This window comes from Monopterus albus, unplaced genomic scaffold, assembly GCF_001952655.1.
Source record: "Monopterus albus unplaced genomic scaffold, M_albus_1.0 scaffold158.1, whole genome shotgun sequence".
Lineage (NCBI taxonomy): Eukaryota > Metazoa > Chordata > Actinopteri > Synbranchiformes > Synbranchidae > Monopterus > Monopterus albus.
Genome location: NW_018128038.1, coordinates 126546 through 153537, shown reverse-complemented (window position 1 = coordinate 153537; position 26992 = coordinate 126546). Strand labels below are relative to the sequence as shown.

At 40.8% G+C, this 26992-nt stretch overlaps 1 protein-coding gene across 8 annotated transcripts in view; it reads left to right on the top strand.

Annotated features, from left to right (window-relative positions):
• whrna (whirlin a) overlaps positions 1 to 26647 on the top strand; it is a 138484-nt gene extending 111837 nt beyond the window's left edge. For 2 of the 8 annotated variants that reach the window (XM_020615102.1, XM_020615103.1), the window contains 8 exons: positions 9690 to 9902; positions 10407 to 10628; positions 11181 to 11213; positions 14374 to 14448; positions 15814 to 16375; positions 17237 to 17388; positions 19649 to 19771; positions 25254 to 26647. In XM_020615102.1, the coding sequence (XP_020470758.1) occupies positions 9690 to 9902; positions 10407 to 10628; positions 11181 to 11213; positions 14374 to 14448; positions 15814 to 16375; positions 17237 to 17388; positions 19649 to 19771; positions 25254 to 25436 (1563 nt within the window). In that variant the 3' untranslated portion in view covers positions 25437 to 26647. Of the gene's footprint in view, positions 1 to 9689; positions 9903 to 10406; positions 10629 to 11180; positions 11214 to 14373; positions 14449 to 15813; positions 16376 to 17236; positions 17389 to 17749; positions 17847 to 19648; positions 19772 to 20034; positions 21236 to 25253 lie in introns of those variants that run through there. The other 6 variants (XM_020615106.1, XM_020615105.1, XM_020615108.1 and 3 more) reach the window with 6 other exon arrangements.
• The last annotated feature ends 345 nt before the right edge of the window (positions 26648 to 26992 follow it).

The following is a 26992-nucleotide window of genomic DNA, read 5'->3' as shown; positions in this document are numbered from 1 at the left end:
AAAACCATTCTGTTTATCATGAAAGACAAATTGTACAAGCTCCTAATAAGCCAAAACAACTAAGGGGCAGTCGGGTGGAGGGGCTGCTGGTCTGTAGTTGTGTTTGAATGTACATATGTTTGTAGATACAGACGGTGTGTCTGTGTGTGTGTGTACGTGTGTGTGTGTGTGTGTGTGTGTGTGTGTGTGTGTGTGTGATAGACAGAGAGACAAATAAACAACACCCATTATGTAACAATGTAGCAGCAGGGCCTTAGAGCTCAGCAACAGGGAGCGAGTGATAATTCACAGCTCTGCAGCTGTCCCATGTGGGCCAGGGGGTCTCTGTTAGGTCAGCACCCACTGATAACCTCACACTGTGCCAATACATCTTTAGCATCAATATTAATTAAGGTCTTCTGGTGATTGTGCTAATTAAACAGCAAGAGGCTTGTCATCTTATCTTTTTCTGTATCCTCCTTTCGTCTTTCCCCCAGCTGGTGCCTGAAGGTTCAGTGCATCCCAGTGACCACGTCTGTCCTACCACACACACCTTTTCTCTGCCTTGTCATGTAATTGCAGCTCAAAGGCCAAACCAGACCAATAAGCGAATTAATTAAGGATAGGTCACACAGCTATTCTCAATCAGTAATTTGGATCCTGATCTACAGCAAATGAATGTTTCTTAGAGACAACAATGTATATAGAAAATAACAAGGGTAAATGTTGTTTTTGTCTCTCAAACACAATTATTGAAGCAAATTTAGGTACACTGGGACTTTAAAGGGTGAATGTGGTTGGGTCAGTAAACTGCTCCTTGATGTAATGCCAATGGAAACAATTAAATAAATGGCAGCAGAAGTGCACATAAGTAATCGTACACAGCCAAAGCTGAAAAGCTTGCACTGTTCTTGTTGAAGCCTGAAGACTTTAAAGATATCTCTTTAAATTTGAAAACTGCTGGTTGTCAAAACTGAAAGCTATCAAACATTAATATGTTCTGGCTTTATCATCAAGATAACTCCCTCAGCTCTGAAAACTGATGGGCCCCAGTGCTATCTCGTAAATGACAAACGTAATTCTCAGGCCTCTGTTGTTTTGCAGCAGTGAATAAAATCCCCCTGCTAGCAGAATTCATGCTGGATTGATCATATTTTCCAGTAAGGTTTTAACAGTTTTACAAAACAGCATGGGCAATAAATAACAACAACAAAAAAAGATGTCATTAAGTTGGACTCACACTGCTTGAAAAGAAAAGTAAGGCTGCATTAAAGGAAATAGGCATCCTGTGAGTAATGGTCGAGTCTAATTCAATGGCTTGAATAGGATGATAAACACACTCAGATGGGATGTAAAATTAGCAGCATAAAACCAAATTTAGCCCAGAAAATGACTATTTGCTGTACCATAAGGCTGCAGAGCATTTCATTAAGGCATGATAAATAAAATAATCAAATAAAATTAGCTGAGTCATTAGCAGGTATTGCAAATGCCTGTGTGTGACTTGCTGTTTTCTAAACAATAAAAAAAGCTCCCTATGAAAAATAAACAGCTCATAAAATATTCACTTCACCCAAAACACCTTCTGGAAAAGGTTTGTCAATCTAATGTGCTAATGTCCTTGCTGTTGTGACATCCTGTCACATAGTCAATCAAACCATCACACCAACCAGGGTGTCCACCATCCATTTGATCTGTGAACAACCTGCCTTATTTCACACACAGTTACGATTTCTCTTGAAAATAACTGAAGGACATATCAATATGCCCTTTTCTATAGAGATTAGCAATTGCAGTTTAATTTAATATTCATGGGTAGTCATGGAAGTTAATAGGCCATATCATGGCTGATGCATTTTAAGAACAGTTCCGTTTTTTTAATGGGGGCAAACAATAGACAATTGTATACAGCTTTATAAAATCACCATAGGCAAGATTTTACAATACTTAGATCAAATTATAGCTGGGAAAGTCAACAGTTAGTCCATGTGAAATGCAGGTCAGGAAAGACCGATTCCAAACACAATGTCAAAGCTGAAAAATGTACATGCAACAAGAATGTTTCAACCTCTTCTCTGTTGAAACTGCTGAACTGATGTTGCTTAACAATACAAATCATGTCAGTTCATGCAACCCAGATTTTAGCTTTGCCAGGGCTAAGCTGGTTTTGTTGCAGTGAGGCCTATGTGTGTGTGATTTCAGCTCCAAGCCAGCTGTGCTTTCTCTTCACTGATGCAGAGCAAGATGGCAACAGCAACAATCCAAAGCGTGCAGCTGAAATATGACTGAGCTGAAGAGCAGAAAACACATCAAGCATTAGAGAGAGCTCAGGAGCTAACAGTGAGATGTTGGTTCAGTTGGGCTCCATCTTGATAATGTGCCCCTAGAGGATATTACCAAGGTTGTTTCATCATGAGTGTCTCAGATCTTTATACAATGCACTATTGTCACAGCAAAATTACTTTTTCCCCATTTAGTGCTTGAACATGTGCTGTGCTACTGCTTCAGTAGGAGTATGACATTTGTCACAGGTTTATAGCTGTCTCATACATTATCTTGACATTTTAATAAACTATAACAAGTCATGTGTGTGGTCCAGATTGTAGCTATGTTAGTGGCATGAGTGGTAATGTCAGTGTGTGGGTGAGTTGGCCCAGCACCGTGGTCCACACTGAAAAACCTCAATTGCTGGATTGATTTCATTGACATTTTTGTCACTATCATCAACCTAAGGTGACCATTTGCAGTTTTTAGCAAAATATCTTGTCAACTATAATGTATTGGCACTGAATTTTGCATCTTCCCTCAGAATGAACTGTTATAACTGTTATGATCTCTCATGATTTCAGTTGATTTTAATTTTACTCTATCATCAGACCAAAATACCAGATTGTCCAGACACCACAGACATCTGTGTGTGTGTGTGTGTGTGTGTGTGTATGTGTGTGTGTGTGCATGACGTTTGTCAGAGGTGTTCCCCTGCTCCCTATCACCCTACTTTCTTGTCTCTCTCTACTGCGCTATCAAATAAAAGCTAAAAAAGGCCCCCAGAAAATTTGTTTATGACCAAATACCCGCAAGACTACTGTTTATTGATAAGTCACAAATGTTGCTATGCCAGCAAGCTACACTAAACAATATACCCGCTAAACGCTAGCATATTCACATTGTCACTGTGAGCATGTTAGTGTTTAGTTCACTGCTCTATGTTAAAGTTGTCATTGAAATACATTTGTCAGTTGTGCCATAGTGTTCCATTTCTATGTTGTGCATTTCCTTGTAAATCGTGTTGCAGATGTAGGGAGCTGGTTTTCAGCTTGAATAATTTGTTCATCAAGATCCAGTGTGTGAATTAAATGTTCCCTTAAATTTTTTTTTTTCTGAGCAGTGTAGGTTTAATTTTAATGCTGTGAAACTACTTTGAATGCACAAAAATGCCAAGGAATTAAAAAACTAATGATCTGTGTCAAAATGTGTAATGCATGTATATTTTTAATTGATTTTATAAAATTGGCATTGGAAAAAATATTGTTTAGGAACCGGTGTGGAAGTCAAGGTATCAGTATTGGTACCAATATATTTTGGAATGCCCTGAAATTGGGATTGGTGATTGTCTTTAATTAAATAATTTGATTCATTAGACTTATTGTGATAAACCTACTATAGTGTACATGCCAAATTTGCCCAGATTCAATTCACTTGTCTACAAATGATCTCCATTTCTGCTTATTAGTCAAATGTAAAATAAAGGCCATCAGTCACTGGCAGCAGAGCATAAACAAAAGGCCATGACCTAGATGGTCACATGCTATAAATCAAAGCATCAGGTAACTGCCTGATTCTGATCTGGTCACAGTTATTGATTCTGTTGCTAAGCATTCATTTTCCGATGTATGAAAGAATTTAGTAGATGTGACTTTAAAGCACAGAAGGATAGAGGCTGCTGCAGCAATAAGTGACCGCTACCTGTTGTCAAGATGAAGCTGATTAGCAGTTGTTGCTTTCATTTCTTGGCAGTGTGTACAGAACGTGCTTGAGGCTGGTTTGAGCATCATCACTGAGCACTGGACAACATGGCTAAACTGTTTTATGGTGATTGTTAATAGGGATGAATTTGCTTTAGAGCTTGAGTTAAATGAGAACACACCTTTGAAATATACTGTACGGTTCTGTCAGCTTCACTGTGCACGGTGCCAGCAGTACAGTAAATATATCAGCATAACATTATGGTTTTGCAGAGACCCTCACTCATAATGTTTACATTTGACCTTCACTGTAAGTTCTGTCAGCTGGGAACCAGTGGTGGAAAACTTACTTAGTGGGTGTTTTTAGGACTGTAATATTACAAGATGGCTGAGGTACACTTGTTCTCTCTCTAGAACTCAAGCTTTAATCTATCCTGAGAGGTCAGACCCAATCTGTGCCACCATCATGTTCAATTTATTCTTATAGTGTTAGCATGGCAATCTCTCCTTTCCTTCCTACCAGGCATTTTCCACATCCTGATTTTCTACCTGTGAGAAAAATAATGTCCTACCTTTCTATATACAGTACATGGATGCAAGAAATCAAGGAAATTTTCAGTGTAGCAAGGATCTCCTTTCTAACGGCAGTTAACAAACTCCTGGGAGTACACTGTCATTGATTTGGCACACACATTAGATTGGTGAAGTTAATCCTAGTCTGACACTTCACAAGATCAGCCATATAGTTAGCTGTATTAAACCATGACTCCCTGAAACATTTTTGTAGTTTTCCACAACTGAAGGTAGAACTGAAGACTGGGTAGATCTAGTTAACATCAGGTTAATGACAGTCCAGGTTATCTAAGTGGTCAACTCGAGATGTGAAATGTACCTGAGGGGGCGATCACAACCCAGTCTCTGTTCAGAGATGGTTTTTAGCATCACACATGAGTGATTTTCCTAATGTTCCTCCAGTCATCTATTGGCTGAAAACTATCAGGTGATAACTGCATCCACTGCTAAATCAATGTTGAGCTAACATTGTTGTCCAAACCCCTAAAAATGGGAAAAGATGAAAGCGACTTTCCTTTCCTTTCTTGGTTTGTATGAGGGTATGGCCCGTGGATCAATACACTAGATTTTGGTGCTGATCCATGTCATAATTTGGATGCAGGAATTTTTGGATGCACGATCATCAACTTCCAGTCCGCCCGGGTTCGAAAGATTATTCACCATTGTGAGTGCTAGAAAGGCTACTGACTGTATGTGATCACCCTTGTGGTCGAAGTGCATGCCTGTGCTGCTGAGCACCCCGAGCACATACAGACACAAATCCCTTTGATATTGAAAGCTATCAATAGAAACTGAGAGCCGTCACTCAGTACATCACTCTTTGTGAGACTGGGACTTAAGAAGCACAGTGAGGTGACAGCCCACAGCTGGAGAGAGATCGACGCTATGCAGTGATAGTGACCACTTAGATTGACAATATGTGGTCAGTGTATCCGAGTAATGCCAGTTTAGAAATTTGTTCTGACGTTTTCAGAGATGCAAGTGCCTCGTCTTCTGACCAGGCTAGCTCTGTTAGCAGGCAGTTACATCTGGTTCAGAGCACAGTAGTCTGTCGAAGAGGACGGTGCTCCAGCTGCACATTGTAGCTGTGGTTCCACTGTCAGAACCTAACAAGCAGTACACCCTGTGCTTCCCTTAACAGCATAACCTCAGAAGTTGACACAGACCACCCTGTTTTGCTTTACTATATTTTTCTCTGTCTTAGTCTTTGTTTAGAGGAGGGAGGGCCTGAACTCCCCCAGTAACAGAGACTATATGAGCAGTTTATCAAACAGCTGTTGAACAAGCTGAACACAAACTTGCGGAAATGTGACATCTTCACAGCTTTGCCCGCGGTCGACTCACTGAAGTCCCTGTTTTACCCTTAAACCAACAAGTGAATGTCTGTCAGGTCTATCGTTTTTCTTAAAAAGCTTTCAACTAATACTGATATGTCATTCCAAATGCCAGCAGTAGGTTTTCATGGTCAAGCAATTTTATTATGAGGGTCACACTATCATGGGAATATTGCATTTGTGTGTAATGGCATAATGGGGATACTGAGTTGCACATGGCAGAGGTCACACTCTGAGTGCTTTCTAGTCTTGTTAGTTTGACAGTCTAAATTAAGTTAACTTCAATCAAAGTTTTATATTGTGAAAATTTTACCAAGCTAAAAATGTAATGTGTTAATTTAATTATAAATAATTTAAACTAAGCAAGAAGAGTTTTACAAGGCCCGGCTTGTCGTTTCAATTCCAGACAAATTTTGATTTTTGGAAAGTAAGACAGATAGTAGTGATTGCTCTCAATTTCAAGAATAGAGAATAGTGCTTCCTGCTGTTACACAGTATCCAGTAGCAGCAGAGACTCACTCCCTCACACAGCTGCCTCTCTCTGTTACAGACATGCACTCATTATCTCCCACTGTCTCTCGTTCTCTTCCACTCTTACCTCCATCTCCTCCACATCTCTTTAGTTTCCACTCCGTTCTAGTTCCATGTCCTCCCACTTTGCCCCTGCAGCTGTTCCTTAGATCTGCAGACTGTTTCACTGCATCCTATGGTAATGCTCAAAAGTTCAAAAGTTCATTGTCCTCCTCCAGTCACTGAATGTCCACAGTCATACAAATGTCACTTTTGAAATTTAATATAAGTTATTGTCAATGAGAAGCTGTTTAGCGTGGTTGTTGGTAAATAACGCTAGCTCTGTGATTTTTAACTAAGCATTACTGTTGCTGTCTTCAGCTACTGTACCGTTTAATGCTGACTCTCTAGGTTTTGTTTTAGCAAAACTTGATCCACACCAACCTGTGTACCAGAATGAAGAATTCCCAATAGGCATGGAATAGAAACTTCACTAAAAATGACATGGTCAAAACAATACTGTCTTACAGAAATTGTGTTTATTTACAAAGAAGGAACTATTATTTTAAACCCCAGAGCAACACTGTTTACCCCTTCACTTACTCTTCTGCTTCATTTCCTGAAGCTTTTTATAGCAAGCTGCTTGAATCCTGCAGTGTTAGTCATCCTGTTTGTTTTTTGGCTTTTGGTACTAAGAGGTTCCTGATTACCATATGGGCCTGTTTAGCTCAGGAGCTCAGCCAGCCACTTGCTTGTTTTTCAGGAAGCTTTTGCATAACAGGCATGCAGTGGAAACTCACTGTGCTGTACGGTGTGACCCTGTCATCAGAGTGCACTGCGAGGTTTTTGTGTTCCAGGAGTTTATGTTGAGGCTAATGGAGGTGTGAATAGTCTCAAATCTATTGAAAAATAATGACTATCTCAATTTTATAGTTAGGCTACAGCAGAGATCATGTGTGTGACATTTCCCTGTTGTAACCCTGCCTTCTTTTTGATCCTGTTTTATTTGATTTTCTCTTTATTGATTGGATGTCGACAGTGGTTGTTGTAGTTCTTGTTGGTCATGGTGATAAAAGAGCTTATCTGGCATTTGGTGCACACAGCCAGAGATTCACATCAGATTGGACTGAGACGGACCAGATTGGACCGAGATATCCATCAACTGTAAAAATTTTGTCTTCCAGCAAAAGTCCCCTCTGTCCATCCTTGAATATCAGCATCTGAAACAGACCGCATTAGCAGGAAACTGCAGGTGTTCCACTTCAGTTGAGTGACAACCGATTTCATTTGGTCCCTCAAGTGCCAATCTCCTCCCTAATATGACAGCTAGGGACAGACAGACTGACTATTCACAAACTACATGTGGTCCTCTCGGTTCACTTCACAGTGCCCTAGAGTTAAATAACTGCAACACATGTGCCTTAGAGAAATTTTTGTGGTAAGCACTGAGGTGATTAAGATTCAGGCAGGGTAGCACCAGAGTTCAATTTGGACAAAAATCAGGTGTTGGCTCTGCTCAAACCAGGACACTGGAACAACTGATAATACAAGCAGAAGAGTGCGGGCTGAGGATGTGGTGAAGACAGAGCGGAGGAGGAGGAGAAGAGGAAGACAGTACCGGGGCTGTTTCTTCCTCCTGTTTCCATCTCGTGCAAACTCAGGCAAACCCTGATGCTGTGACTTTGAAGTAGTGTCTTGATTTAAGGAGTTAATTAAAGAAAAGCTACATACTAACAAGCAGATAGCAGAAAAGAAAGGGAATGGGCAGTGAGAAAAAAGAGCAGATATGGAGTGGTGATGGCAGCGCATCAGTTTCTGGAGTGTCGGTGTTGTCCTGACTGGCAGAGAAGCCAGCTGGCACACAGGAGACAGATCTGAAAGCTGCAAAAGAAAAAACCAAAAACCTGCCGCCCACATGTGTGAAAAGCACAATTTTTGTCCTGCTGCAAGCTGTGGTGTTAGAACCACAAAACATTAATCATAATGGATGATGGTAGGACAGCAGGAAGAAGAAAGTAGGAGGATAATTTATACATTTGAGATTAAAAGACTGACGGTTAGTTTGTCAAATGTGGGTGTAATTTATGTCCCTGTCTTTGTCTCTACTCTAACCCTCCTCCTGCTCCTCCATCACCTCTGGGTCTTTGCTGTTATTTTCTTTATCTCCCTTTTTCCTCCCTATCCATCACTTTATCCTTCTATTCTTTCTCTCCTGTGTTCTCCACCACCCTCATCGACCTCCTTACAGTTTTGATGTGTTGCCATGCTAAACATCTGTCCTCTTCCTCCTTTTCCTCCTGCCTCCATCCATCTCCATCTTCCCTTTCCTTTTCCAGTTTCACTTCAGTGCCCTTGAGATTCCTGCTATTTCCTCATATCAATCACTCTCCCACACTGAAAAAAAGGAAACACCGGGTCTTTGCATTTACACAAATTATGCTAGTATAGCAACGCAATTCATTCATATTTCCTCTGTTAACATAAAGAAAATTGTTGGTTTTACACATTATCGTTGTGTGGGACTGATGTACACATTACAATCAAGTAAATCCAACAAATCTTTTTTTTCAGTGCACATTTTCTACCATTCTCTCAATCTTACCATTGCAGCTCTTCCACTCTTGTTTTCCACAGTCAGTATTTTTCTTCTCTTCCTTTACTTTTACCCTCCTAATGCTGTTCTTGTCATGTTTCATTCTCATTTTTCATTTCTCAATTCCACCCTCATCATAGACCTCATAGCACTTTCCTCCTCTCAATTCCACCCTCATCATAGACCTCGTAGCACTTTCCTCCCAGAGTGTTCCTAGAGTCCACAAAAGTAGAATGGCAGGCAGAACCTTTAGCTCAAGTTCCTCTGCTGTGGAACCAGTTCCCAGTCACAGTTTGGGAGGCAGACGCCCTCTCTACCTTTAGGATTAGACTTAAAACTATTTTTCTGTCACTGTTTTTTCTCTCTGACCTGTTTTTGTCCTCTTTGTTTAGACTTTTTACCTCTCCCTATCACCCTTCCTAATAAGAAATGTACATGAAATAATATGTCCTTAATGTTGGGGCGACTGTGGCTTAGAAGCTAGATCAGGTCGTCTCCTAATCACAGGGTTGGCAGTTAGATCTCGGCTTCTCCATTCTACATGGCAAACTGTCCTTGGGACAGACTCTGAACTCCAAATTGCTCCTGGTGGCTTTGTATGGCAGCTGTGCCACCGTTGGTGTGTGAGCGTGTGTGAATGGGCAAATGAGAGGCAAATATTGTAAAATGCTATATAATTGCCTTCAGTTTTTTGGTTTCTTGTCTTTTGCTTTTTCTTTCCTCCAACTACACCAGCCTGGGTTTTACAAGGGTGTGGCGGGCTCACAGGTGACGCTGTCCAGCCTGGTGAACCAGTCCCGGGCCATGCTGGAGGAGCAGGCACGTCACCTTCTGACAGAGGCTGAACGGCAGACAATGGCCTACTATGTGGAAGAGTATCGGGACGGACACATCGGTGTTGAGCAGTTGGTCATGGCATTGTTCGAGCTGCTCAACACGCATGCAAAGGTGAGGGATGAGCAGGCTTGTGCTGGTCTGAAAAAACGAAAATAATAAAACGAAGCAGAATCAATTTTCCTAGTGCAGGAATCTTGTATAGTCTACGTGTGCGATTGCTGTGAGGTTTGAAATGAAGCTTTCTATGCCCATCTGAGATACAGTATATGCCCAGGCGTTTTGCTGATGCTTACAGTTCAGTTTTTTTTTCCTTCCTCCCCAGCTCTCAAAAGTCTCTTGATTTTCTCACAGTCTGCAGAATTTCACATTATTGAGAAAACACAGTAAATCCAGTTCAGTTCCACCAGCCCAGGACCTGTCAATTCAGACGAGACTCAGAGTTGAGTTTAATCTAGGTTTGGAGAGACTTAAAGCAGTGTTTAAACAAAATCTTAAAAACCTGTTCAGTCTAAGACAAAACTTAAACTTTTTTTGTGTAACATAACTGTAAAATGAATAGTGAACCAGTTCTGGGTGGTCGTACCTGTGCCTCCCCTCTTGTTTCTTTCCCTTCAGTTCTCCTTGTTGTCAGAGGTGCGAGGCCTGGTCACCCCCCAGGATCTGGAGCGTTTTGACGGGATGGTGCTGCGACGTGAAATTCAGGCTCTAAAGGCACGGCAGGGGATGGCTGGGGCCACGGCACTCCAACCAGACTCTCTGTCCATGGTGTCGTACCCTGACACACTGACGTCATCTTCAGCCAGCTTCATGTCCAACACCACCCTCAGCTCTGCACGGGTAGGCTGGTTTCCAGTGGACTAATCACCTGCATCTTCTTAAATTAATGTGCACCAGTGTGTATTAGGAATGATTTAATACATGGAAACATAACATGTCCAAATCTGGATATTTTTGTGTCTTGTTTAATGAATCTTCACTCTTCACTCATCATTTGAGGGTTTTTCTTACATGTTTGAAGGTGCAACAACTGTTTTACCTGGTACATAATCTGTTGATGGATAGACCAGAGTGCTGCTTCACCGTCTGTGTGTTTGGATTATGTGTAGCTCCTTCTCTCTTTGGCTGTCTGCTCTAGATTGTTTTCCCTGGCTATGTATGTGTGTGTGTGTGTGTGTATGAGAGAGAGAGAGGGCAGTGCATTACATTTCTGTAGATTATAATGGATTGTGTAGTAGAAAAGGTCTGTTCTGGTGTGGACTTTTTTTGAGCTGAACAATGACACATTTTACTGCGTTCCAGTTGAAGCTGAAAAACTTTTCAGTTGATGTTTGATAGACTGTGTTTTTCTTCCATGTCACACTCAAAAACCTCCCTTCTCCCCCTCTGCAGGAAAGGCTGCTCTGGCTGATAGATATGATGGAGGTAGGAATTACTGCTGAAAGTGGTAATTGCTTTCCAACACTAACCTTTACATATGGGGATACATACTAGAGCAGAGAAATGTAAAGTTCCCTGTGTACTTAGACACACATGTACACTCTTGGTTTTTTGGTTTTGCAGTGGATTTAAATCTGTTTGCAGTTGGGGGGGTTTCTTTCTTTCTTATTTTTTCTTACTCTATTTTGATTTGGACAGGAACTGTAGCGCTTCTAATGAAAGTGATGTTACTCTGCACTCCTAATGAAAGACAGCCCTAATAGTCCAAGTTGTGTCTTTTATACTAATAATAAAGTTTATTTGTGTAGTATTTCACAAAAGGTATTTCACATAGATCACATAACAACTAAAATCTCCAGAATTCACCACATACATATTGTGTAATTAATGTGCAGAAAAAGAAAACACTTTTCTAATCATTTCTTTTGTTTAATTCAGTAAATGTGCCAACAACAGACAATTGTGTTGTTAGTAAATGTGTCAGCATTCAAGTGGTTGATTGTGGTTGAAGACAACTGATCTTCCACGCACACAAGACAATACACAAAAGTATACACACAGTGTCTAAGCTGACAGTGAAGATAAGCTGTTGACTGTCTGCAGATTTTTCCATCAAACAATCCTTGTCATTCAGATGCCTCAGATGTGTTTTGCTAGGCTTTCTAGTTTCTCCTCCAAGAAGCAAAGTGTGTGAGAGAGAAACTCTGTGTGTGTGTGTGTGTGTGTGTGTGTTGGTTTATATTCTTCTTGTGTGTCTGGTTGTGCTGTTCTGGGCTCATGGGTGAATGCTACCACTGCTGTGTAAAGCAGATTAGAGAGCTGGATTTCTGGACCACTCTCACAGCTAGGTACCGCATATAGTTTTCTGCATACCAATATGTGTGTGTGTGTGCACACAAACACATTGTGGAGATGAATGCACAAACACAGTTGCAGCTTGAAGATTGCTAACCTGTCAGCCAAGCACATTGGACCTCTTTTGCCATCAATGCTTACACACAAATCTGTGCTTAAACCATTCGTATGAACTATTTTATTACCGTGAAGCAGTGGTCCAATGTGTTTTTGTCCCTGGTGGGACAACTGACATGCTGTCTTTATTTGAAATCCCCAAGAACAATGAGCAGGGAGTCAGGATGTTTCAGTCCCACACCAGTTATCTTTTCGGCCAGGTGCTGTAGTGTGCTAGCGTGGATTTTCCCAGATAACTCTGTTACGTGATCCGCTCTGTATGCCTGGAACCTCGGTATTTGTACTGCACTGTCCAAGATGGAGTCTCTGAACCAAGTCTCCATCAAGCATAGCGCACTATAGCATGAGAAGTCATAGTTAGTCTGGTTGACGAGAAGGAGTTCATCTATTTTGTTGGCTAGAGAGTGGAGATTCGGAGTTGTGACAACCCTTAAGAGTTATCGAATTCTTTTTGATAGTATCACAAACCACTGTGCAGTGTTTCAGCATCTTATATGCTTCTCATATGATTTAAAACACATAGATGTACAGCATTACTCAGACTGTACCTCCTGGACCATATTGCATCATTTCAAAAACAAGTGTAGCTATATGCTAACACAATGCAGCACCTTGTGAATGTTTATGTTTTGTTTAGTTTTTTAAACCCAGGCCTATTTTAGGTCCAAATGCGGCGTTGCCCAGACCAGACACAGTGAGACTGTCACACAAATACCTGTTGTGATCTAGATCGCCCAGCATTTGCCTTTAAAAATGATTACTTTGTCAGTTTTGGTAACTGTAGTGCTTTAAATCCCTGCTGTGATTTGACTGAAAAACATGTCAGACTATATGTTGAACCAGCTGTAGCTTGCAGTCTGTCAACAGGCACAACAGGGACAGACAGGGACAAATCACCCAGATCAGCAATGTCAACAGCCCTGGTATCCAAGATGTCACATGGAAAGGCAAAAAAGCTGTATTACTTACTTTACTTTTGTTACTCTCCCCAGCTCCAGTTAATACAGCTCATCTTGTATTAACACATGTAGAAATAAAATAATCAAACGATGTGGTTTAGCATGCAGACACACCTACAATCTAGACAGATTTATTGACCATTCAGCAGCTAGCTTAGATGTGGTGAATGCACACACCTCTCCTGACCTCAGCTGTGTGTTTCTTTCTTCTCTTTAACCCTAACGATAAATCCTGTGTGCAGAGGGGCCCATGGCTAACATTAGAAAGCCAGCTAAGAACACACAGCAGTTAAATAAACCAGCTATGGAATTGCTGGGAGTTCACATTTCTCCTCGTTTTTGGCATTAACTCCTTGTATGATGGTGAACAAGCCAACAATAACCGAGTGTTACTAGAATTAGTAACTAAAATTTAATTACTGAATTTCAAATAGCAATTCCTTATACTATTTGGTACTAAAAAGTAATGACTCAAAAGGTAAGCAAAAGTAATACTGTTCCTGGATAGGCTGCCACGCACGCACACACACATAAACACATTCTGTGCATTGTGCTCTGACAGCCTATGATGCAAAGCAGTGTTTCTACATGCAGAAAGTCAATAGACTCTTGTGATAAATAAATTGTCTGTTAGTGCTCCCAATGCAGCAACCAGGGTTAATTGAGTCGAATTGATGGGGACTTTAGTTTTAGTTTAGTGACAGAGTTAAATGAAGGGCAGGGTTTCTTTGAAATATGCTCCCCTTGCTCTGAAATCGTTCATAGATCTGCCACAAATTACCTCCTCTCTGCCACGCTGGTGGGACTGAGTTGCCAAATCCTACTTTGAACCAAGCTAATGGCTCTTTATTGATTTCACAGCATGTGGGTTTTTTCTTGAGAAGGAAGACATGACAGGTGTGTGTGTGTGTGTGTGTCTGTGTGTGTGCGCGCATACATGCATGTCTTCTTTGCTTGCCTTCCTTATAAACTTGATGCAAACAGGTATTGACATTGTTTCTCTTTTTTAGGAGATGTGGAACATCCACCAAATCTAATTTGGCATTTGTTTTGGGATAAACACACATCTGTGTTTAACATCTGCTCACAAGCTTTCTCACTTTAATCACCCCCCCTTCTGTTTTTGCTCTCTTTAATCACCCACTCCTCTTGCTCTTTCACCTCTACATCTTGCTTCCCTACTCCTCTTGCTATTTCTTTCCTGTGTCTCTCAGAATGACAGTGTGGTGGAGAGCAATGAAGTGGATCCTCCGGAGAGTCTGAACACGCTGCTGACGGACATCTCTCTGGTGAGCCTGGTACCACCCCCAGTTGTGCCCTCATAAAGATGGATATGGCACAGGGGAAGAAGTGAGGGGGGAGAAAATGGTGAAAAGGGGGACAGGAGAAGAGGTGTAAGCAGCTGGAGGTACTTGAGACATGGCTGACCTGCAGGTTTTGTATTGTAGACTGAAGTGGAATGGAACAAGTGTTTGTTGAATGAGATAAAGCAAGTCATTCTTCCACTTTTCTTTGTTGTGTGGAAAGAGGAGAACAGAGGCTGGTCTCTAAGAAGGAAGGACTTTCACTTGTACCACACAGTAGGTTTAAAAAAGGATAGCATGACAACCTCAGTCTCCAAAATAACAAGAGAATCCCATTTATTTAGTGTGAACAGCAGGAGATGAGGGGAGTCAAGGAGAAAGCTTTTAGTCTGCGGTTGTCCAGGAATATGACATATCAATCATTCCCTGCTTTTTTTTGTAAACTTTCTTTTATGCTCATTTTATGTCTCATGCCATACACTGGTGAGCCACTCATGTCTCGCTGTTGTTCATTCCACCATTAAGTTTGTGTTTGAGCACTCTTACCTTAAAGCACAGGATACCAGCGGAAACAAAGCAGCAAGCAACGACTTGGTCGACCTGGACTGGATGCGTTAAACATCTTCAAGTTGACTATCATTGTCACTAAAGCTGGTGGAATGGTTAAACAGGTGTCTAATGAAGCTGTGTGAGTGAAAATTGGTTACAATCATGAGGAACAATGAAAAACACTAGGATTATTTTTATTTTTATTTTTTTTGGTTTTTCTGATGTGATATATTTCTACACAAATTCCTAAATTTATTCCCCTTTCGATGTAAAAATATGCCATTTTTTACTGTTCTTAATTTTTTAAAAATATTTTCTTCTTCTAGGTTTTAGTGAAAATTCAAATAATAGAGCATCCTAAAGGGTTGGTTCATCCAAATAACCAAAAATGATGGGTGAAGTGACCCAGCAGAAGTTTATCTAAATGCTGCTAAAATTAAGAGTAAATAATACCTCTTTGTCATCATGCAGATACAGTAAAGAATCTGAGCTTGGTTGCAGAAACATTGTTAAAGCTCCTCACTTTGGCACAAATCGTAATTTAAACACTGACTCCGAAACAAATATGACATTTCTGAAGCTGAACATTTCTATAGGTCTTTTGACTTGTAAATATTTTGAAGCTGCAGATGACACCTTTGACATCTGACAGTGTTAATGGATAAATTACAGAACTGACTAGATTTAATGCAATTTTTAGTGCAATCATGCACATGGTCACATTTTATCTCACTGTATGTTGTGCCAGAATATATTGTTGCACCTCTAATCACTGATGATGAACATATCCTCTCGCTTCAGGATGACATACAGTCCACCACTGCCGATTCTCCCCCCTCCTTTAAGCCTCCTCCCCCACCAGGGGTGCAGCAGCACCCAAGTAGGCGGGACCAGCTCAACAAATGCCCTTCATCTGAATCCTCCCACTCAGGCTTGTACTTCACAGCTCCAACCCCCCACAACCACAGCAAAGAGTCAAAACACGCCCCCGCCTCACCCTCACTACACCACAAACGAGAACATCCCAGGGACCTATCTCAAGACTACACGCCCGTCAGAAAGAGAGGTCCTCCAATACCTTCAAAGAAAGAACAAATAGCAGCTGCTCAGTTGTCCACAGTCACCCAGCACAACATTGGCCCTTTCCCCAGGGTCCAGTCCCCGAGCAGAGGCACCAAACCTGCTGCCCCATCACTTCCACCTTCACTCCCTGATCCTCCTCTGCCCTTTAAGCCAGTGTCCATGTCCAAAGCCACCCCAGTCAGCTCTTCTGGCTCTAAACACCAATTTGTGACAGTGGAGGTTCACAGGCCCAACGCAGAGCCCGACGTCAATGAGGTGCGACCGCTGCCCCAGGGTCGAGGTGAGGAACGTAGAGCATGGGAAGTAAAGTGTACAGACCTGCCATAGATGAAGGGTCTTTGTCATTTCTGTGACATGTGGAGCTACAACAAAAAATTTATTTGAAGTTATTTATTCATCTGCAAAATTTTCAAACTAGACATTAATTCTTTAATCTATAAAATGTCTATCTATCTATCTATCAATCTATAAAAATTCAATACATAGTTATTCACAATGATATACAGTAAAATGCAGCAGTGTTTAAACACCTGATACCTTATGGGTTCACGATAAGATTTAGTTTCTGTTGCACAAGATTCTCCTCAGTTTAGTGCTTTATTACTACTGGTTCATGTTTCTAAGATGGTAGATGTATGTAGGTGTTTTGAGCTGCAGAATGTACTGTAGTAGTTCTCACCTAATTTATTTGTAAGTATTTATAGGCATTCTGCAACATCAGATTAGATATTATCATTGCAATTTATTTACTTGTCATGCAGTTTCAGGTATGAAGAAGATGGGTATGACTTTCATATTGTGTGTATAATCTCTATCATGCGTATATTTAGTTGGGCTTAATGTGCTTATATAAACAATTACACAAACTGCCACTGCAGTCAAAGCATCACTAATCTTAATTAGCTTTTAATCTTGTATTGCATCTTAAAATCAGATTTTTTTTTTCAAGCAAATCTAAATAATCTGGGTTTAATGCTTTCTGATTTATTTGTGTTGCTTCGTTGCAGAGTAGTTTAACTTGACAGCGTCTTAAATTAAATGTCCCTCTATTTGTTTAGGTATGATTACTTTAAAAAAATAAAAATAAAGGCATGTTGCAATGTTGCAAATGTTGACGTCCTGCCTGCCTACTCCCCCTCAGGTGGCACCCTGTCTCAGCTGTCAGACAGTGGCCAGACCCCCAGTGAGGACAGTGGGGTGGACATAGCTGAGTCAGGACACATCAGCAGAGACAGCAGCACACGCCTCCCCCGAGACACCCACGAAGGTGGGGTGGACAACCCCTCCAAACCGGTGAGGGTGTGATTCAGAATAGCTGTGAGCCAAACATGGATGAATGAGCAGATTAACTGTTAAAACTGTAGCAACTGAGAAATGTGTTCAGTTAATTTAGGCTGGTGTGCTGTTGTATTTCTGTCTTTGTGAGGACCAGTGTGACATTAAGAGTGAGATTTTTGGTAAGACAGGACAATTCGGAAAGTGGGCACATTTAAAAAATTGAGGACAGTTTTAGAAACTAAGGCTTAGAAATCACTGTACTTTATTGCTAATCTGTTCTTAATTCTAACCGTGATCTCTTCTCTCCTCTCTGTGTTTGCTCACACAGACTCTTTTCTTTGTTTCACTCATTTGTTTTGTGTCTCACTCATGTTAGTCATTTGGTCACATGCTCCATCATTTACTTCATCACTCACTGCAGTCTAGCATATTGAAGCTCTCTGGTTCATACTGAGTAATAGAAGAAATAACAAGTAAGGATAGGAGTAGCTTGACTGTTTATGATGAGTGGGCTGTTATGATTCATGTGTATTTTAGATGAGAATTCACTCTAGAAAAAGGGTAGGCTGAATAGACTTCATATCATAAAAAGCTGAAATTTACTGCCAAAGAGCACGGCATTTACCTTCTGTTTGCTGAGTATCAAGCAAGAGTATGCCAAAACAAGCAAAATGACGTGCTCATAAAAATTTCCCTAAATTAACTTAGAAGACATATGTTTTGGCCTTGTTATGATCTGCTCCTCTTCATCAGGCAAACTCACAATTTAGCAGAATTGTAAAGAGTGGGGAGCAAGTGCAGTATATAAATGTGAGCAACAGTCACAAATCATGTTTTAGAGAAGGCTGAAGTGACAGTGAGCTAGCCAATATACTGTATGTAGGTTCCAGTCTGTAGCCTCTGTCCCATTATAGCTTCTGTAGCTGAGTGTTTTTTTCTTGTGTTTTCATTTATAGGCCTTTTCTGAAAAGCTAAAACATGTTGCTAGGGTTTTTCATAAATGGAAATCTGCTATTGTACTGCATAGTAAAAATTTAACCAATTAAAGGATATTTTGTTAGTATTCAAAAGCTACAGTTCATGTGAGAATTTAGCGGTGAGTTATTGGCTCTGGCAGATATTGATTATGAATAATAACCCCAAAAAAAGCAATACAGTTTGCTATACAGTAGCTCATAATGTTAGTTTTATTGCACATTGTAAGGACAGGTATGACATATTATAGCAGCTGCAGGCAGCAAACAAGCTCTGCTCAAGCTATCCGCATGGCACTAAACAACAGGTGGACAAAATTAGTAACTAGCTGGTAAAAAAAAAAATAGTGGAACATCTAGCAGCTGAAGAAGAGGAGACATTTCTGTGCATATTGCATTTAAAAGCAGAGGGACTCAAACACATCTTCAAATAAAGATGAATACTAACTGTCTGCCGGATGTGTGAATAGGATAACTATAGTCACATCCAGCAGACAGTGTTCTCACATATTAGGTATAGCAGCTCTTTAGCGGGATAATATGTGTGCCTGTCAGCTTGTTTTGGAGTTTTTCTGCACCCTAGTGACCAAAAAAGAATGTGATGCTACTCTAAAATTTTACTCTCCAGTCTTACAGAAAATAGTCGTATTTATTATGTTAGAGCTTATTTGGTAATAACAGAAAACATGGGGGAAAAGAGAGGGGTGTGATATGCAACAATAAAGGTTCTCTGGCTGGAAGGGAACTGAGGACACTGCAGTTATATGGTATGAGTGAACCACTAGACCACCATAGGACTCTAGCTCACAATATAGACATCAAACACAAGGAACATGTTTGAGATGAACTTGCAGATGGAAGAATTGCCTTACAGCTATTACTTACTTACTATTGGGTTGCAGAAGCCAGTGGAACAAAAACTTACCAAGAGCTGACATATCAGTGACTAATGGAAGACAGTTGCATAGATGTTGTTAAAAGTGGCTACAGTGGTTATAAAACGGTTCTTTCTTTGGCCCTCTTAGTTGTATTTATATCAGCAGGACTGAATATGTACATTAATAAGTGGCCATTTATGTATGTCTAAATCCACTGAGAAGACTCGTGAGTGTGTGTGCTTGAAGAAAATAAAGTATTGGACAAACAAAGGCGTTGTATGTATAAATGGTGGCACAAAGGGAAGCAGACACAAGGAGGTTGTGTAATGTTCTGAATATATTTAGGTCTATAAATATATATTTATATTGTTGTTCTATATACGGTATATTATAACATGTTCTCCTCTCTTTGCCTTACTTTAGCCAGGGCTGTTGGAGCCCACATCTACACTAGTGAGGGTGGCAAAGAGTGCCAGTACCCTGGGTATTGCCATTGAAGGCGGCGCCAACACGCGCCAGCCGCTGCCACGAATTGTCACAGTTCAGGTGAGTCAGAAGGAAAACCAAGTAACAACCTGACATAACCCAGCATCCTTATTAATATACACTTATTTTGAGTTTAGTGAGTATTCTACAGTTTGCTGGCTGAGTGTTTTATCCTGGGAGCCTTTTGTCTTTCTCTGTGATGGCACCACACACTCAGCTTGCAGGTGGGATTTGGGGTCCTTTAAGGCTTTATATGGATTCACACTGCAGAGGAACTCACACTGAGATTTTTGCTAATTCTGTCCTCTTTGGGGCTCTCACAGGTGATTACAACATCAGTGGCTTCCCTGAAAAACCTTGACTGCCTGGAGACTTGTTTGGTATAATGTGTGTTTGTGTGTGTGTTGATGTTTTGGGTTAAAGGCAGAAAGTGGAATCAGCAGCAACACCTATGGGAGACCTAAAGGCTGCGTTCAACTACAGTATGTCAACATTCAGTTTAATGCTGCACATGTTACATTTCAAGCATTTGTATTTATACTGAAATATTCTAATGATTCAGTATTTTGATATCCAAATATTGAAAGTGTAGCTAGAAATGACCCCTGAAGAAAGCAGCTATGCCTGCAGATGCATACACTGTATCTGTCTTTGCATTAGCTCTTGACTATCTGTTGCACTAATCATCTTCTAACCACCAAGAACCAAGGAGTTCAAATTTAACAGAGTGGTGAGCAACTATACACTACAGTCCACACCTCATTCAAAACCGTCTCTCGGTCTCCCACTCCACAGAGGTGGTGATTGAAATAAAAAAAGGGTTGCTGATTGCGAGGGGAGGGATAAAAGGACTGGAAATCAGTACATTCAAAATCAAAGAGTGCACTGGAAAAAAAGGAAAGTGAAGGATGCAGAAAGAAGAACAGAAGGAGAAAGAGCAGTGTTATGGAGAGAAGGGCTGAGGAGGATTTGGACAGATGAGAAAGTGGAGGCCTGGTTTTGTGGGTAGGTGCTGTATTTGGGTGTTTGGCAGCTGTGTAGAGTAGATGATGAGAAGGGACCGCATTAACAAATGTGTTTTTAACTGCTATTGTTCCTTCTGATAGAAATCCTCAAACAAATGTAGGACCCCAGTGTCTTTCCCATTAAAGCCTTTCTATCTGATGTACAGTATTGTTCTGTTTTTGTATCCTCAAACAAATACACAGCTTGACCAGTTTTATATCAGAGCAATTCCTTAAGTGTTTTTTTGTTTTGTTTTGTTTTGTTTTGTTTTTTGGTTGTTGATTTTTTTAGCTCTGTTCACTCAGAGATAAAGTACTGGCTGTTTAACGAAGAGGAAAATCACAAATGGAAAACATTCAAAGAAAATTGTGTTCTCAGATCTTTTGGTACCATCAGGTAGCGGCTGTTTCACTCAGGTGCATTTTTCCTACCATGATGTGTGAGCATAATCCAAGAAAAACAAAAGATAAGTTAACAGCAGTGGTGTAGTACTTTCTCTGAGTACATAGAGTAAAGAGATTCTTGCACATTTTTTGAATAAACATATTCTATTCATCACAAATAATTAAACTATGCTGAGCAGCTATTTTTTCATTAGCCATGCTGATATACAACCCAGGAGACCCCCCCCCCTTTCAGGTGTGGATTCCCTGTGATATTGAATGTTTTATTAGCACCAAGAGCAACAGTGTGACGCTAAGCACATGGAGCCACTAAAATGGTTCAAGCCCTGACCAGTCCGTGTGTGGTGGCAATTTTTATAATAGCACCCCCCACAACACGTGTCAATCTCAGATACTTCATCGTCAAAAGGCAGCTTATTGCAAAAGATAAAGCCCCAAATCAGAAAAAGTTGGGACAGTATGTAAAATCTAATATAAAACTGAAAGTAGTAAATTGTAAATCATCTGTGCCCTGTATTATTTTGAACAAAGGATACAACTGATCAGGTCTTCCATCAAATAATATGCTGCTGTGTTGTTTTCAATGTAATACAGCACACAGATGATTTACGAGTCACTATTTTCAGATTTCATGATTTTACATACCATCCTGACTTTTTGGCGTTGTAATAGCAAAGAAAATTGTTGCCTTCTCATGGTCATCCTCTGCTGGCATTGGTTTTTAGGGACAAAAACATGAAGAGGTCCAGAGCAGTTCTTTGAAAAAAGGGATAAAGCTCATTTCAAAAGCTTTGTTTAACAGAGTCAAAGTTCATTTGAACCATTCAGGGTAGTTGATTAAAAGTGTTAATCAGGTTGAAATTATTAATTTGTCACATTGGTCTCTACATTTTTGAGGTTGTATAGTTTCCATACAAACTTTGGTTTGTTGAGGTGCAAATGCTATCAAACACAAGGGAGGAAAAGCCACATGACACCACTGCTACGTCTCTGGTCAACAACACTGTATACGTAGCTTCAGTTCTTTACAAACACTGATAACATGGCAGCCTCACCCTGCCATAGAAAAGAAGGAAGACATGCTGCATATTCAGTTTTCGAGGTGAAAAACTGAGATGTGAAACCTCTGCTTTGTCACCTAGGGAAAGCTAATTCAATGTTATTAGGTCATTTATCAAGGCACACAACTTCAGTACTTCTCCAGGTCAATACCAAGCATCACAACAGTACATTGAAGAATCAAGGAAAACAAAAACGTTTAATTTAGTTTTTGGCTTTCCAACGGGCATCAGTTCCACCCAGGGGACAGATGATGGCATCACATCAAAGCTGGTGATCTGTATAATACTGTCTCTGTGCTGTATTGGAAGTGAGCACAGTGGGGTCATGATCCAGTAAGCCTCTGGCTCCTGTGTTTCATATACTGTATCTCTGGGCACAAGGACTCTCGCTTCAGATCGCCTCAATCACCACTGTGGAGGATGAAGAACAGATGAGTAAGCCGCTGCTAGACGGCCAGCTGTTATCAGTCCCCATCACCCTTCTTAAAGCGACAGCCCGTTATCACTGCCATCCTCTCATCATGATGGCTGACAGCTCCACTAGCTCAGTAAATGAGAGAGGCAGTGATGAGGCAGTCGTGGTGTGGTGTGTAGTTTTTTTTCTTGCTATCGTGAAGTAGAACTCCTCAAAAAAATGACAAATTTTTTAAATTGTTGTTGGCAACATCCAGAAGACAGAGCACTCTTATCATTCAAATGGATTTGGGTTTGTGTCAACCTGATACATGTAAGTCCAAACTCAACTCTCCTTTTGGTCCTGCCTTGGTCAGCTCCTGAGACACTATCTGGCTCTTTAGCTCCTGAATGGTAGCTAACTTGGTCTGCTGCTCGGCACTGGCCAGGTAACATACAGCTACTGTATGTTTTAGGCTGAGGCACATCAGATATTTCCTCCGGGAAACAGAAGCCCTCATTCTTTTAGTACTGAAAATATGGTGGCATCCTTCATAGGCAGAAGAGACCGTGTCTGGCTCAGTAGCACAGCCCAACACAAAGTCAACATGGAGCCAGCTGACCTGCAGACTGATGATTCAAAATCTGAGAGGTCAGAAAAGCTGTCATTAAAGACATGCAGAGGTCATTCCGTTTAGCTTCTCAACAAACATCTCTTGTAGTGGTTATAAATGTTGACAACCATACATATTAATCTATAATGAAAGTAATTTCAGTGATGAGTGCTCTGAACAGTCTCCACTATGACAAAAATGTGACGCCTGCCTGGTGCTTTCAGACTGGAAAGTAGGAAAGAACAGCAGTCATGACTTTGTGCTTATAGATGTCCTCTGGGATAATGGCAATAGATACGACTCTTTTCAGGTTTGTTCCACAGAAACAATAGTGGCAACAAAGTTTGTACTTTGTGAAGTGAATTATCCTGAGCAGAAAAAGGTATTAGACTCGTACTTCACACAGAAATGAGCATATTCAGTTCAGCAGTTCAGACAAATTGATGGTATTATCAGGTTTCACATGGCCTTCTGGGCCATGTTGGCATATTGGGCAGGGATCAGCTGGTTGTGTCAGTAGTCTTATGTTGTCACCACCAAGGAGCTGAACGTTTCTATGTCTCTGAAGAGACTGCAGGATTTCATCCTGTGCGTGCCTCAGGCTCAACAGACAGACTTTTTCTAATCAGAGATGAAATGTATGAGGATGCACAGGCAGTTGCAACAGTGGGGCATTGCAGGTCAGAAAAAAAGATTTATTTTGTTGATTACACATTTTTTTCTGAAGGCATGAGGGTGCATAAAATTAGTGTTGAGGCTGGGCCAGGCTACAGGGGTGTGTGTATATGTGTGTAGCTATGTGATAATGTGATAGGAAATCTCTATATCTCTACATTTATGGTGTGATGTTTAGATTAGAGGGCTTCATTTATTTGTGTGATATAGAACAAAGTATGGATCTCAAACTCTTGTAAAACTATGTCTGGCCTACACAAGTGAACTGCTCCTTGGCAGGCTAACCTTAGGCCTGAGCTGCAGTTAGTCCCAGCTCTTCGATGTAATGATGATTTTTACCTTTGAGACTTTTGCAGTGATGATTACATTTGCTCACAGAAGCAAATGCAGACCAAACATTTCTACGTTTATTGTGTTTCTGGAGTTCTACAAGACGAGGAAGAAGATGTTTTTATTTTTTGTTATTGTTGTGGGGGGTAATTTCCCATCTTGGAGAAAGCAAACGTACCTTGCGCAGGTCTGAACTACTCACCCTCCCAACCTGCCCCAGGAGCTGCTGATACAGTTCTACAGAGGAATCATCGAGTCTGTTCTCTGCACCTCCATCACTGTCTGGTTTGGCTCAGCAACCAAACAGGACAAGTACAGACTCCAGTGGACAGTCAGGACTGTAGAAAAGGTCATTGGTGTGAGCCTGCCCTCCATGGAGGACCTGTACACCTGAGAGGATCACTGCAGACCCCTCACACCCTGGACACAATTTGTTCAAATTTCTCCCCTCTGGACAGCGTTACGGGTCACTGTGCACCAAGACAACCAGGCACAGGGACAGTTTCTTCCCCCAGGCCATCACTCTGATGAACACTTAACCAACGACAGTATGACTGGACAATAACCCTCAGTGTAATACCTGTAAATATACATGTACAGATTATACAGCTTCATACAGGTCTCTATTTTTAAGTACTCTGTTTTTATTCCTGTTTATCTCGTTTCAATGAGCATTCCTTTGTCTGTCTGCATTGTTTACTGCCTGTTTAAACTGCTTATTTCGTTATATTACACAGCCTTATGCTGGTTTACTGTTTACTTGCCCCTTGCATGGGGATATGTACATACACATTGAGAGCTGATATACCAGAGTCAAATTCCTCATGTGTCCGACACACCTGGCCAATAAAGCAGATTCTGATTCTGATTGAAGAGGAGAAAATGTCTGGCTGCAACAAGTTCTCTAAATTCACGTGTATATGCAAAATCTGTTCCCACAAGTGGTTCCTACATGAAGCCCTTTTTTTTTATTATTTTATCACTTAATATTATCAAAACAAAATGCTTAAGAAATTTAAGTTCTCCCAAAATTCACCCTCTGTCTGTTTCTCTTTCTCAGAGGGGTGGTTCCGCTCATAACTGCGGTCAACTGAAGGTTGGTCAGGTGATCCTGGAGGTAAACGGGGTTTCTCTGAGGGGGCGAGAGCACAGGGACGCTGCACGCCTCATTGCCGAGGCTTTCAAGACCAAAGAGAGGGATTACGTGGACTTCCTGGTGACCGAGTTCAATGTTGCACTATAGTTGAGTGGAAGAGGAGAGAGAATGACGGTGAGAGCAGTTCAAGGAGAAAATGGAGAGCGACACCAAGAGTCTGTTGGTTTAAATGGCACAACGCTTTTAGACAAACAAACAAACCACCCCCCAATCACTGAGCCCTTTTTCTTTCCATGAAACCCCTAAATCTGGACACATGATACTCGATTTTATAACTTCCACTGTGGACTTTGGTCAGGATTCTCCTCAACATGTTACCTCCCCACTGTGAGACCTTATGCACTACAATGGGAAACAGTGAAATCTGTATCTTTTGTTTGTTCTCTCAGCGCTGAAACTCGTGGATCTGCAACTGGAATTTCTCACAGTACTCCCACTTCCCATGGTCAGTTCATTTTAGTTTGTTTTTTGCTTCTATCTGAGAGACAGCTGCACATCTAAGACTGATTCATGCTCGGCTTTACAAGCTTGGATTTGGATATGTAAAAATGAACAAATGTAGATACAGATGCGTATTCACTGTACTCATAAAGATACTCCTATATTAATTATAAAACCCATAACCTCTCTTACATCGTCAGCTTATAGTAATATATTTCAAATATGACGGGAAATCAGGCCATCCTGGTGACACAGTAATCTACAAATTTTATTGCGATGTTACTGGCCTATCTAAATATTACTACTTTTTCCCAAAAAGGAAAAGGATAAATGGATCATGTCAGATCAAAAGTACATACTCATATTTGTATGATCAGAAAAAAAAACTGTACACATGAATGATCTTCATGTGGGTATCACATAAATGCACATCATTTCCTGTTTGCTTTGCCCTTCTCCTTGTATTTCTGTATTACTGGAGACTACATCCTCACTAAGCCTGCTCAGTTTAAAAATGTTGTTCATGTTTCACTATACAAACAATCACTTCTCTTTTCAGTTTACATTGTCAAACAAATTCCTGCACCGGAGTTTTCCACACAACAGCAGGGGACAGTAAAAGTAGCTGTTTACCTTGTCGGAGAGTTGGAGGCATATACCTGTTCACCCGACACTCATCATACAACAGCTCATTGTTGCTGCTCTTTCTTGTTACATTACTCCCTTGAAAACTTATAAACAAACCCACAGTCAACAGATTATTGTTGACTTGTTTTGTAGACACACTTGTGATGAAGAATCATGGTTAGCACTAACCTTAGCGATAAATACGCTGTGATTTCTCTGACTGCTTCACAGTGATTATGAAGAATCATGGTTAGCACTAACCTTTGCGATAAATACGCTGCGATTTCTCTGACTGCTTCACAGCGAAAGCCAAACCATGTTTTGACAATAGAACACTTAATGTTAAGCAGCAGCAGCAGGACATGTTCAGTTTGCATTAGCAGTGGTTTAATACACCTCTGATACAGTGTTGAGAGTGAGGCTGATATCAGTGAGCCGGAAAGTAACACTGGATTAAATCTTTGCATTATATCCTGTGAGTCCCTCGTGCATTTTAGCAGCAATTTAAATCCTGATACCGACAACAAATTTATTTACATTGAAGTGCATGTAAAAGTATATTGAATGTCTGCTCT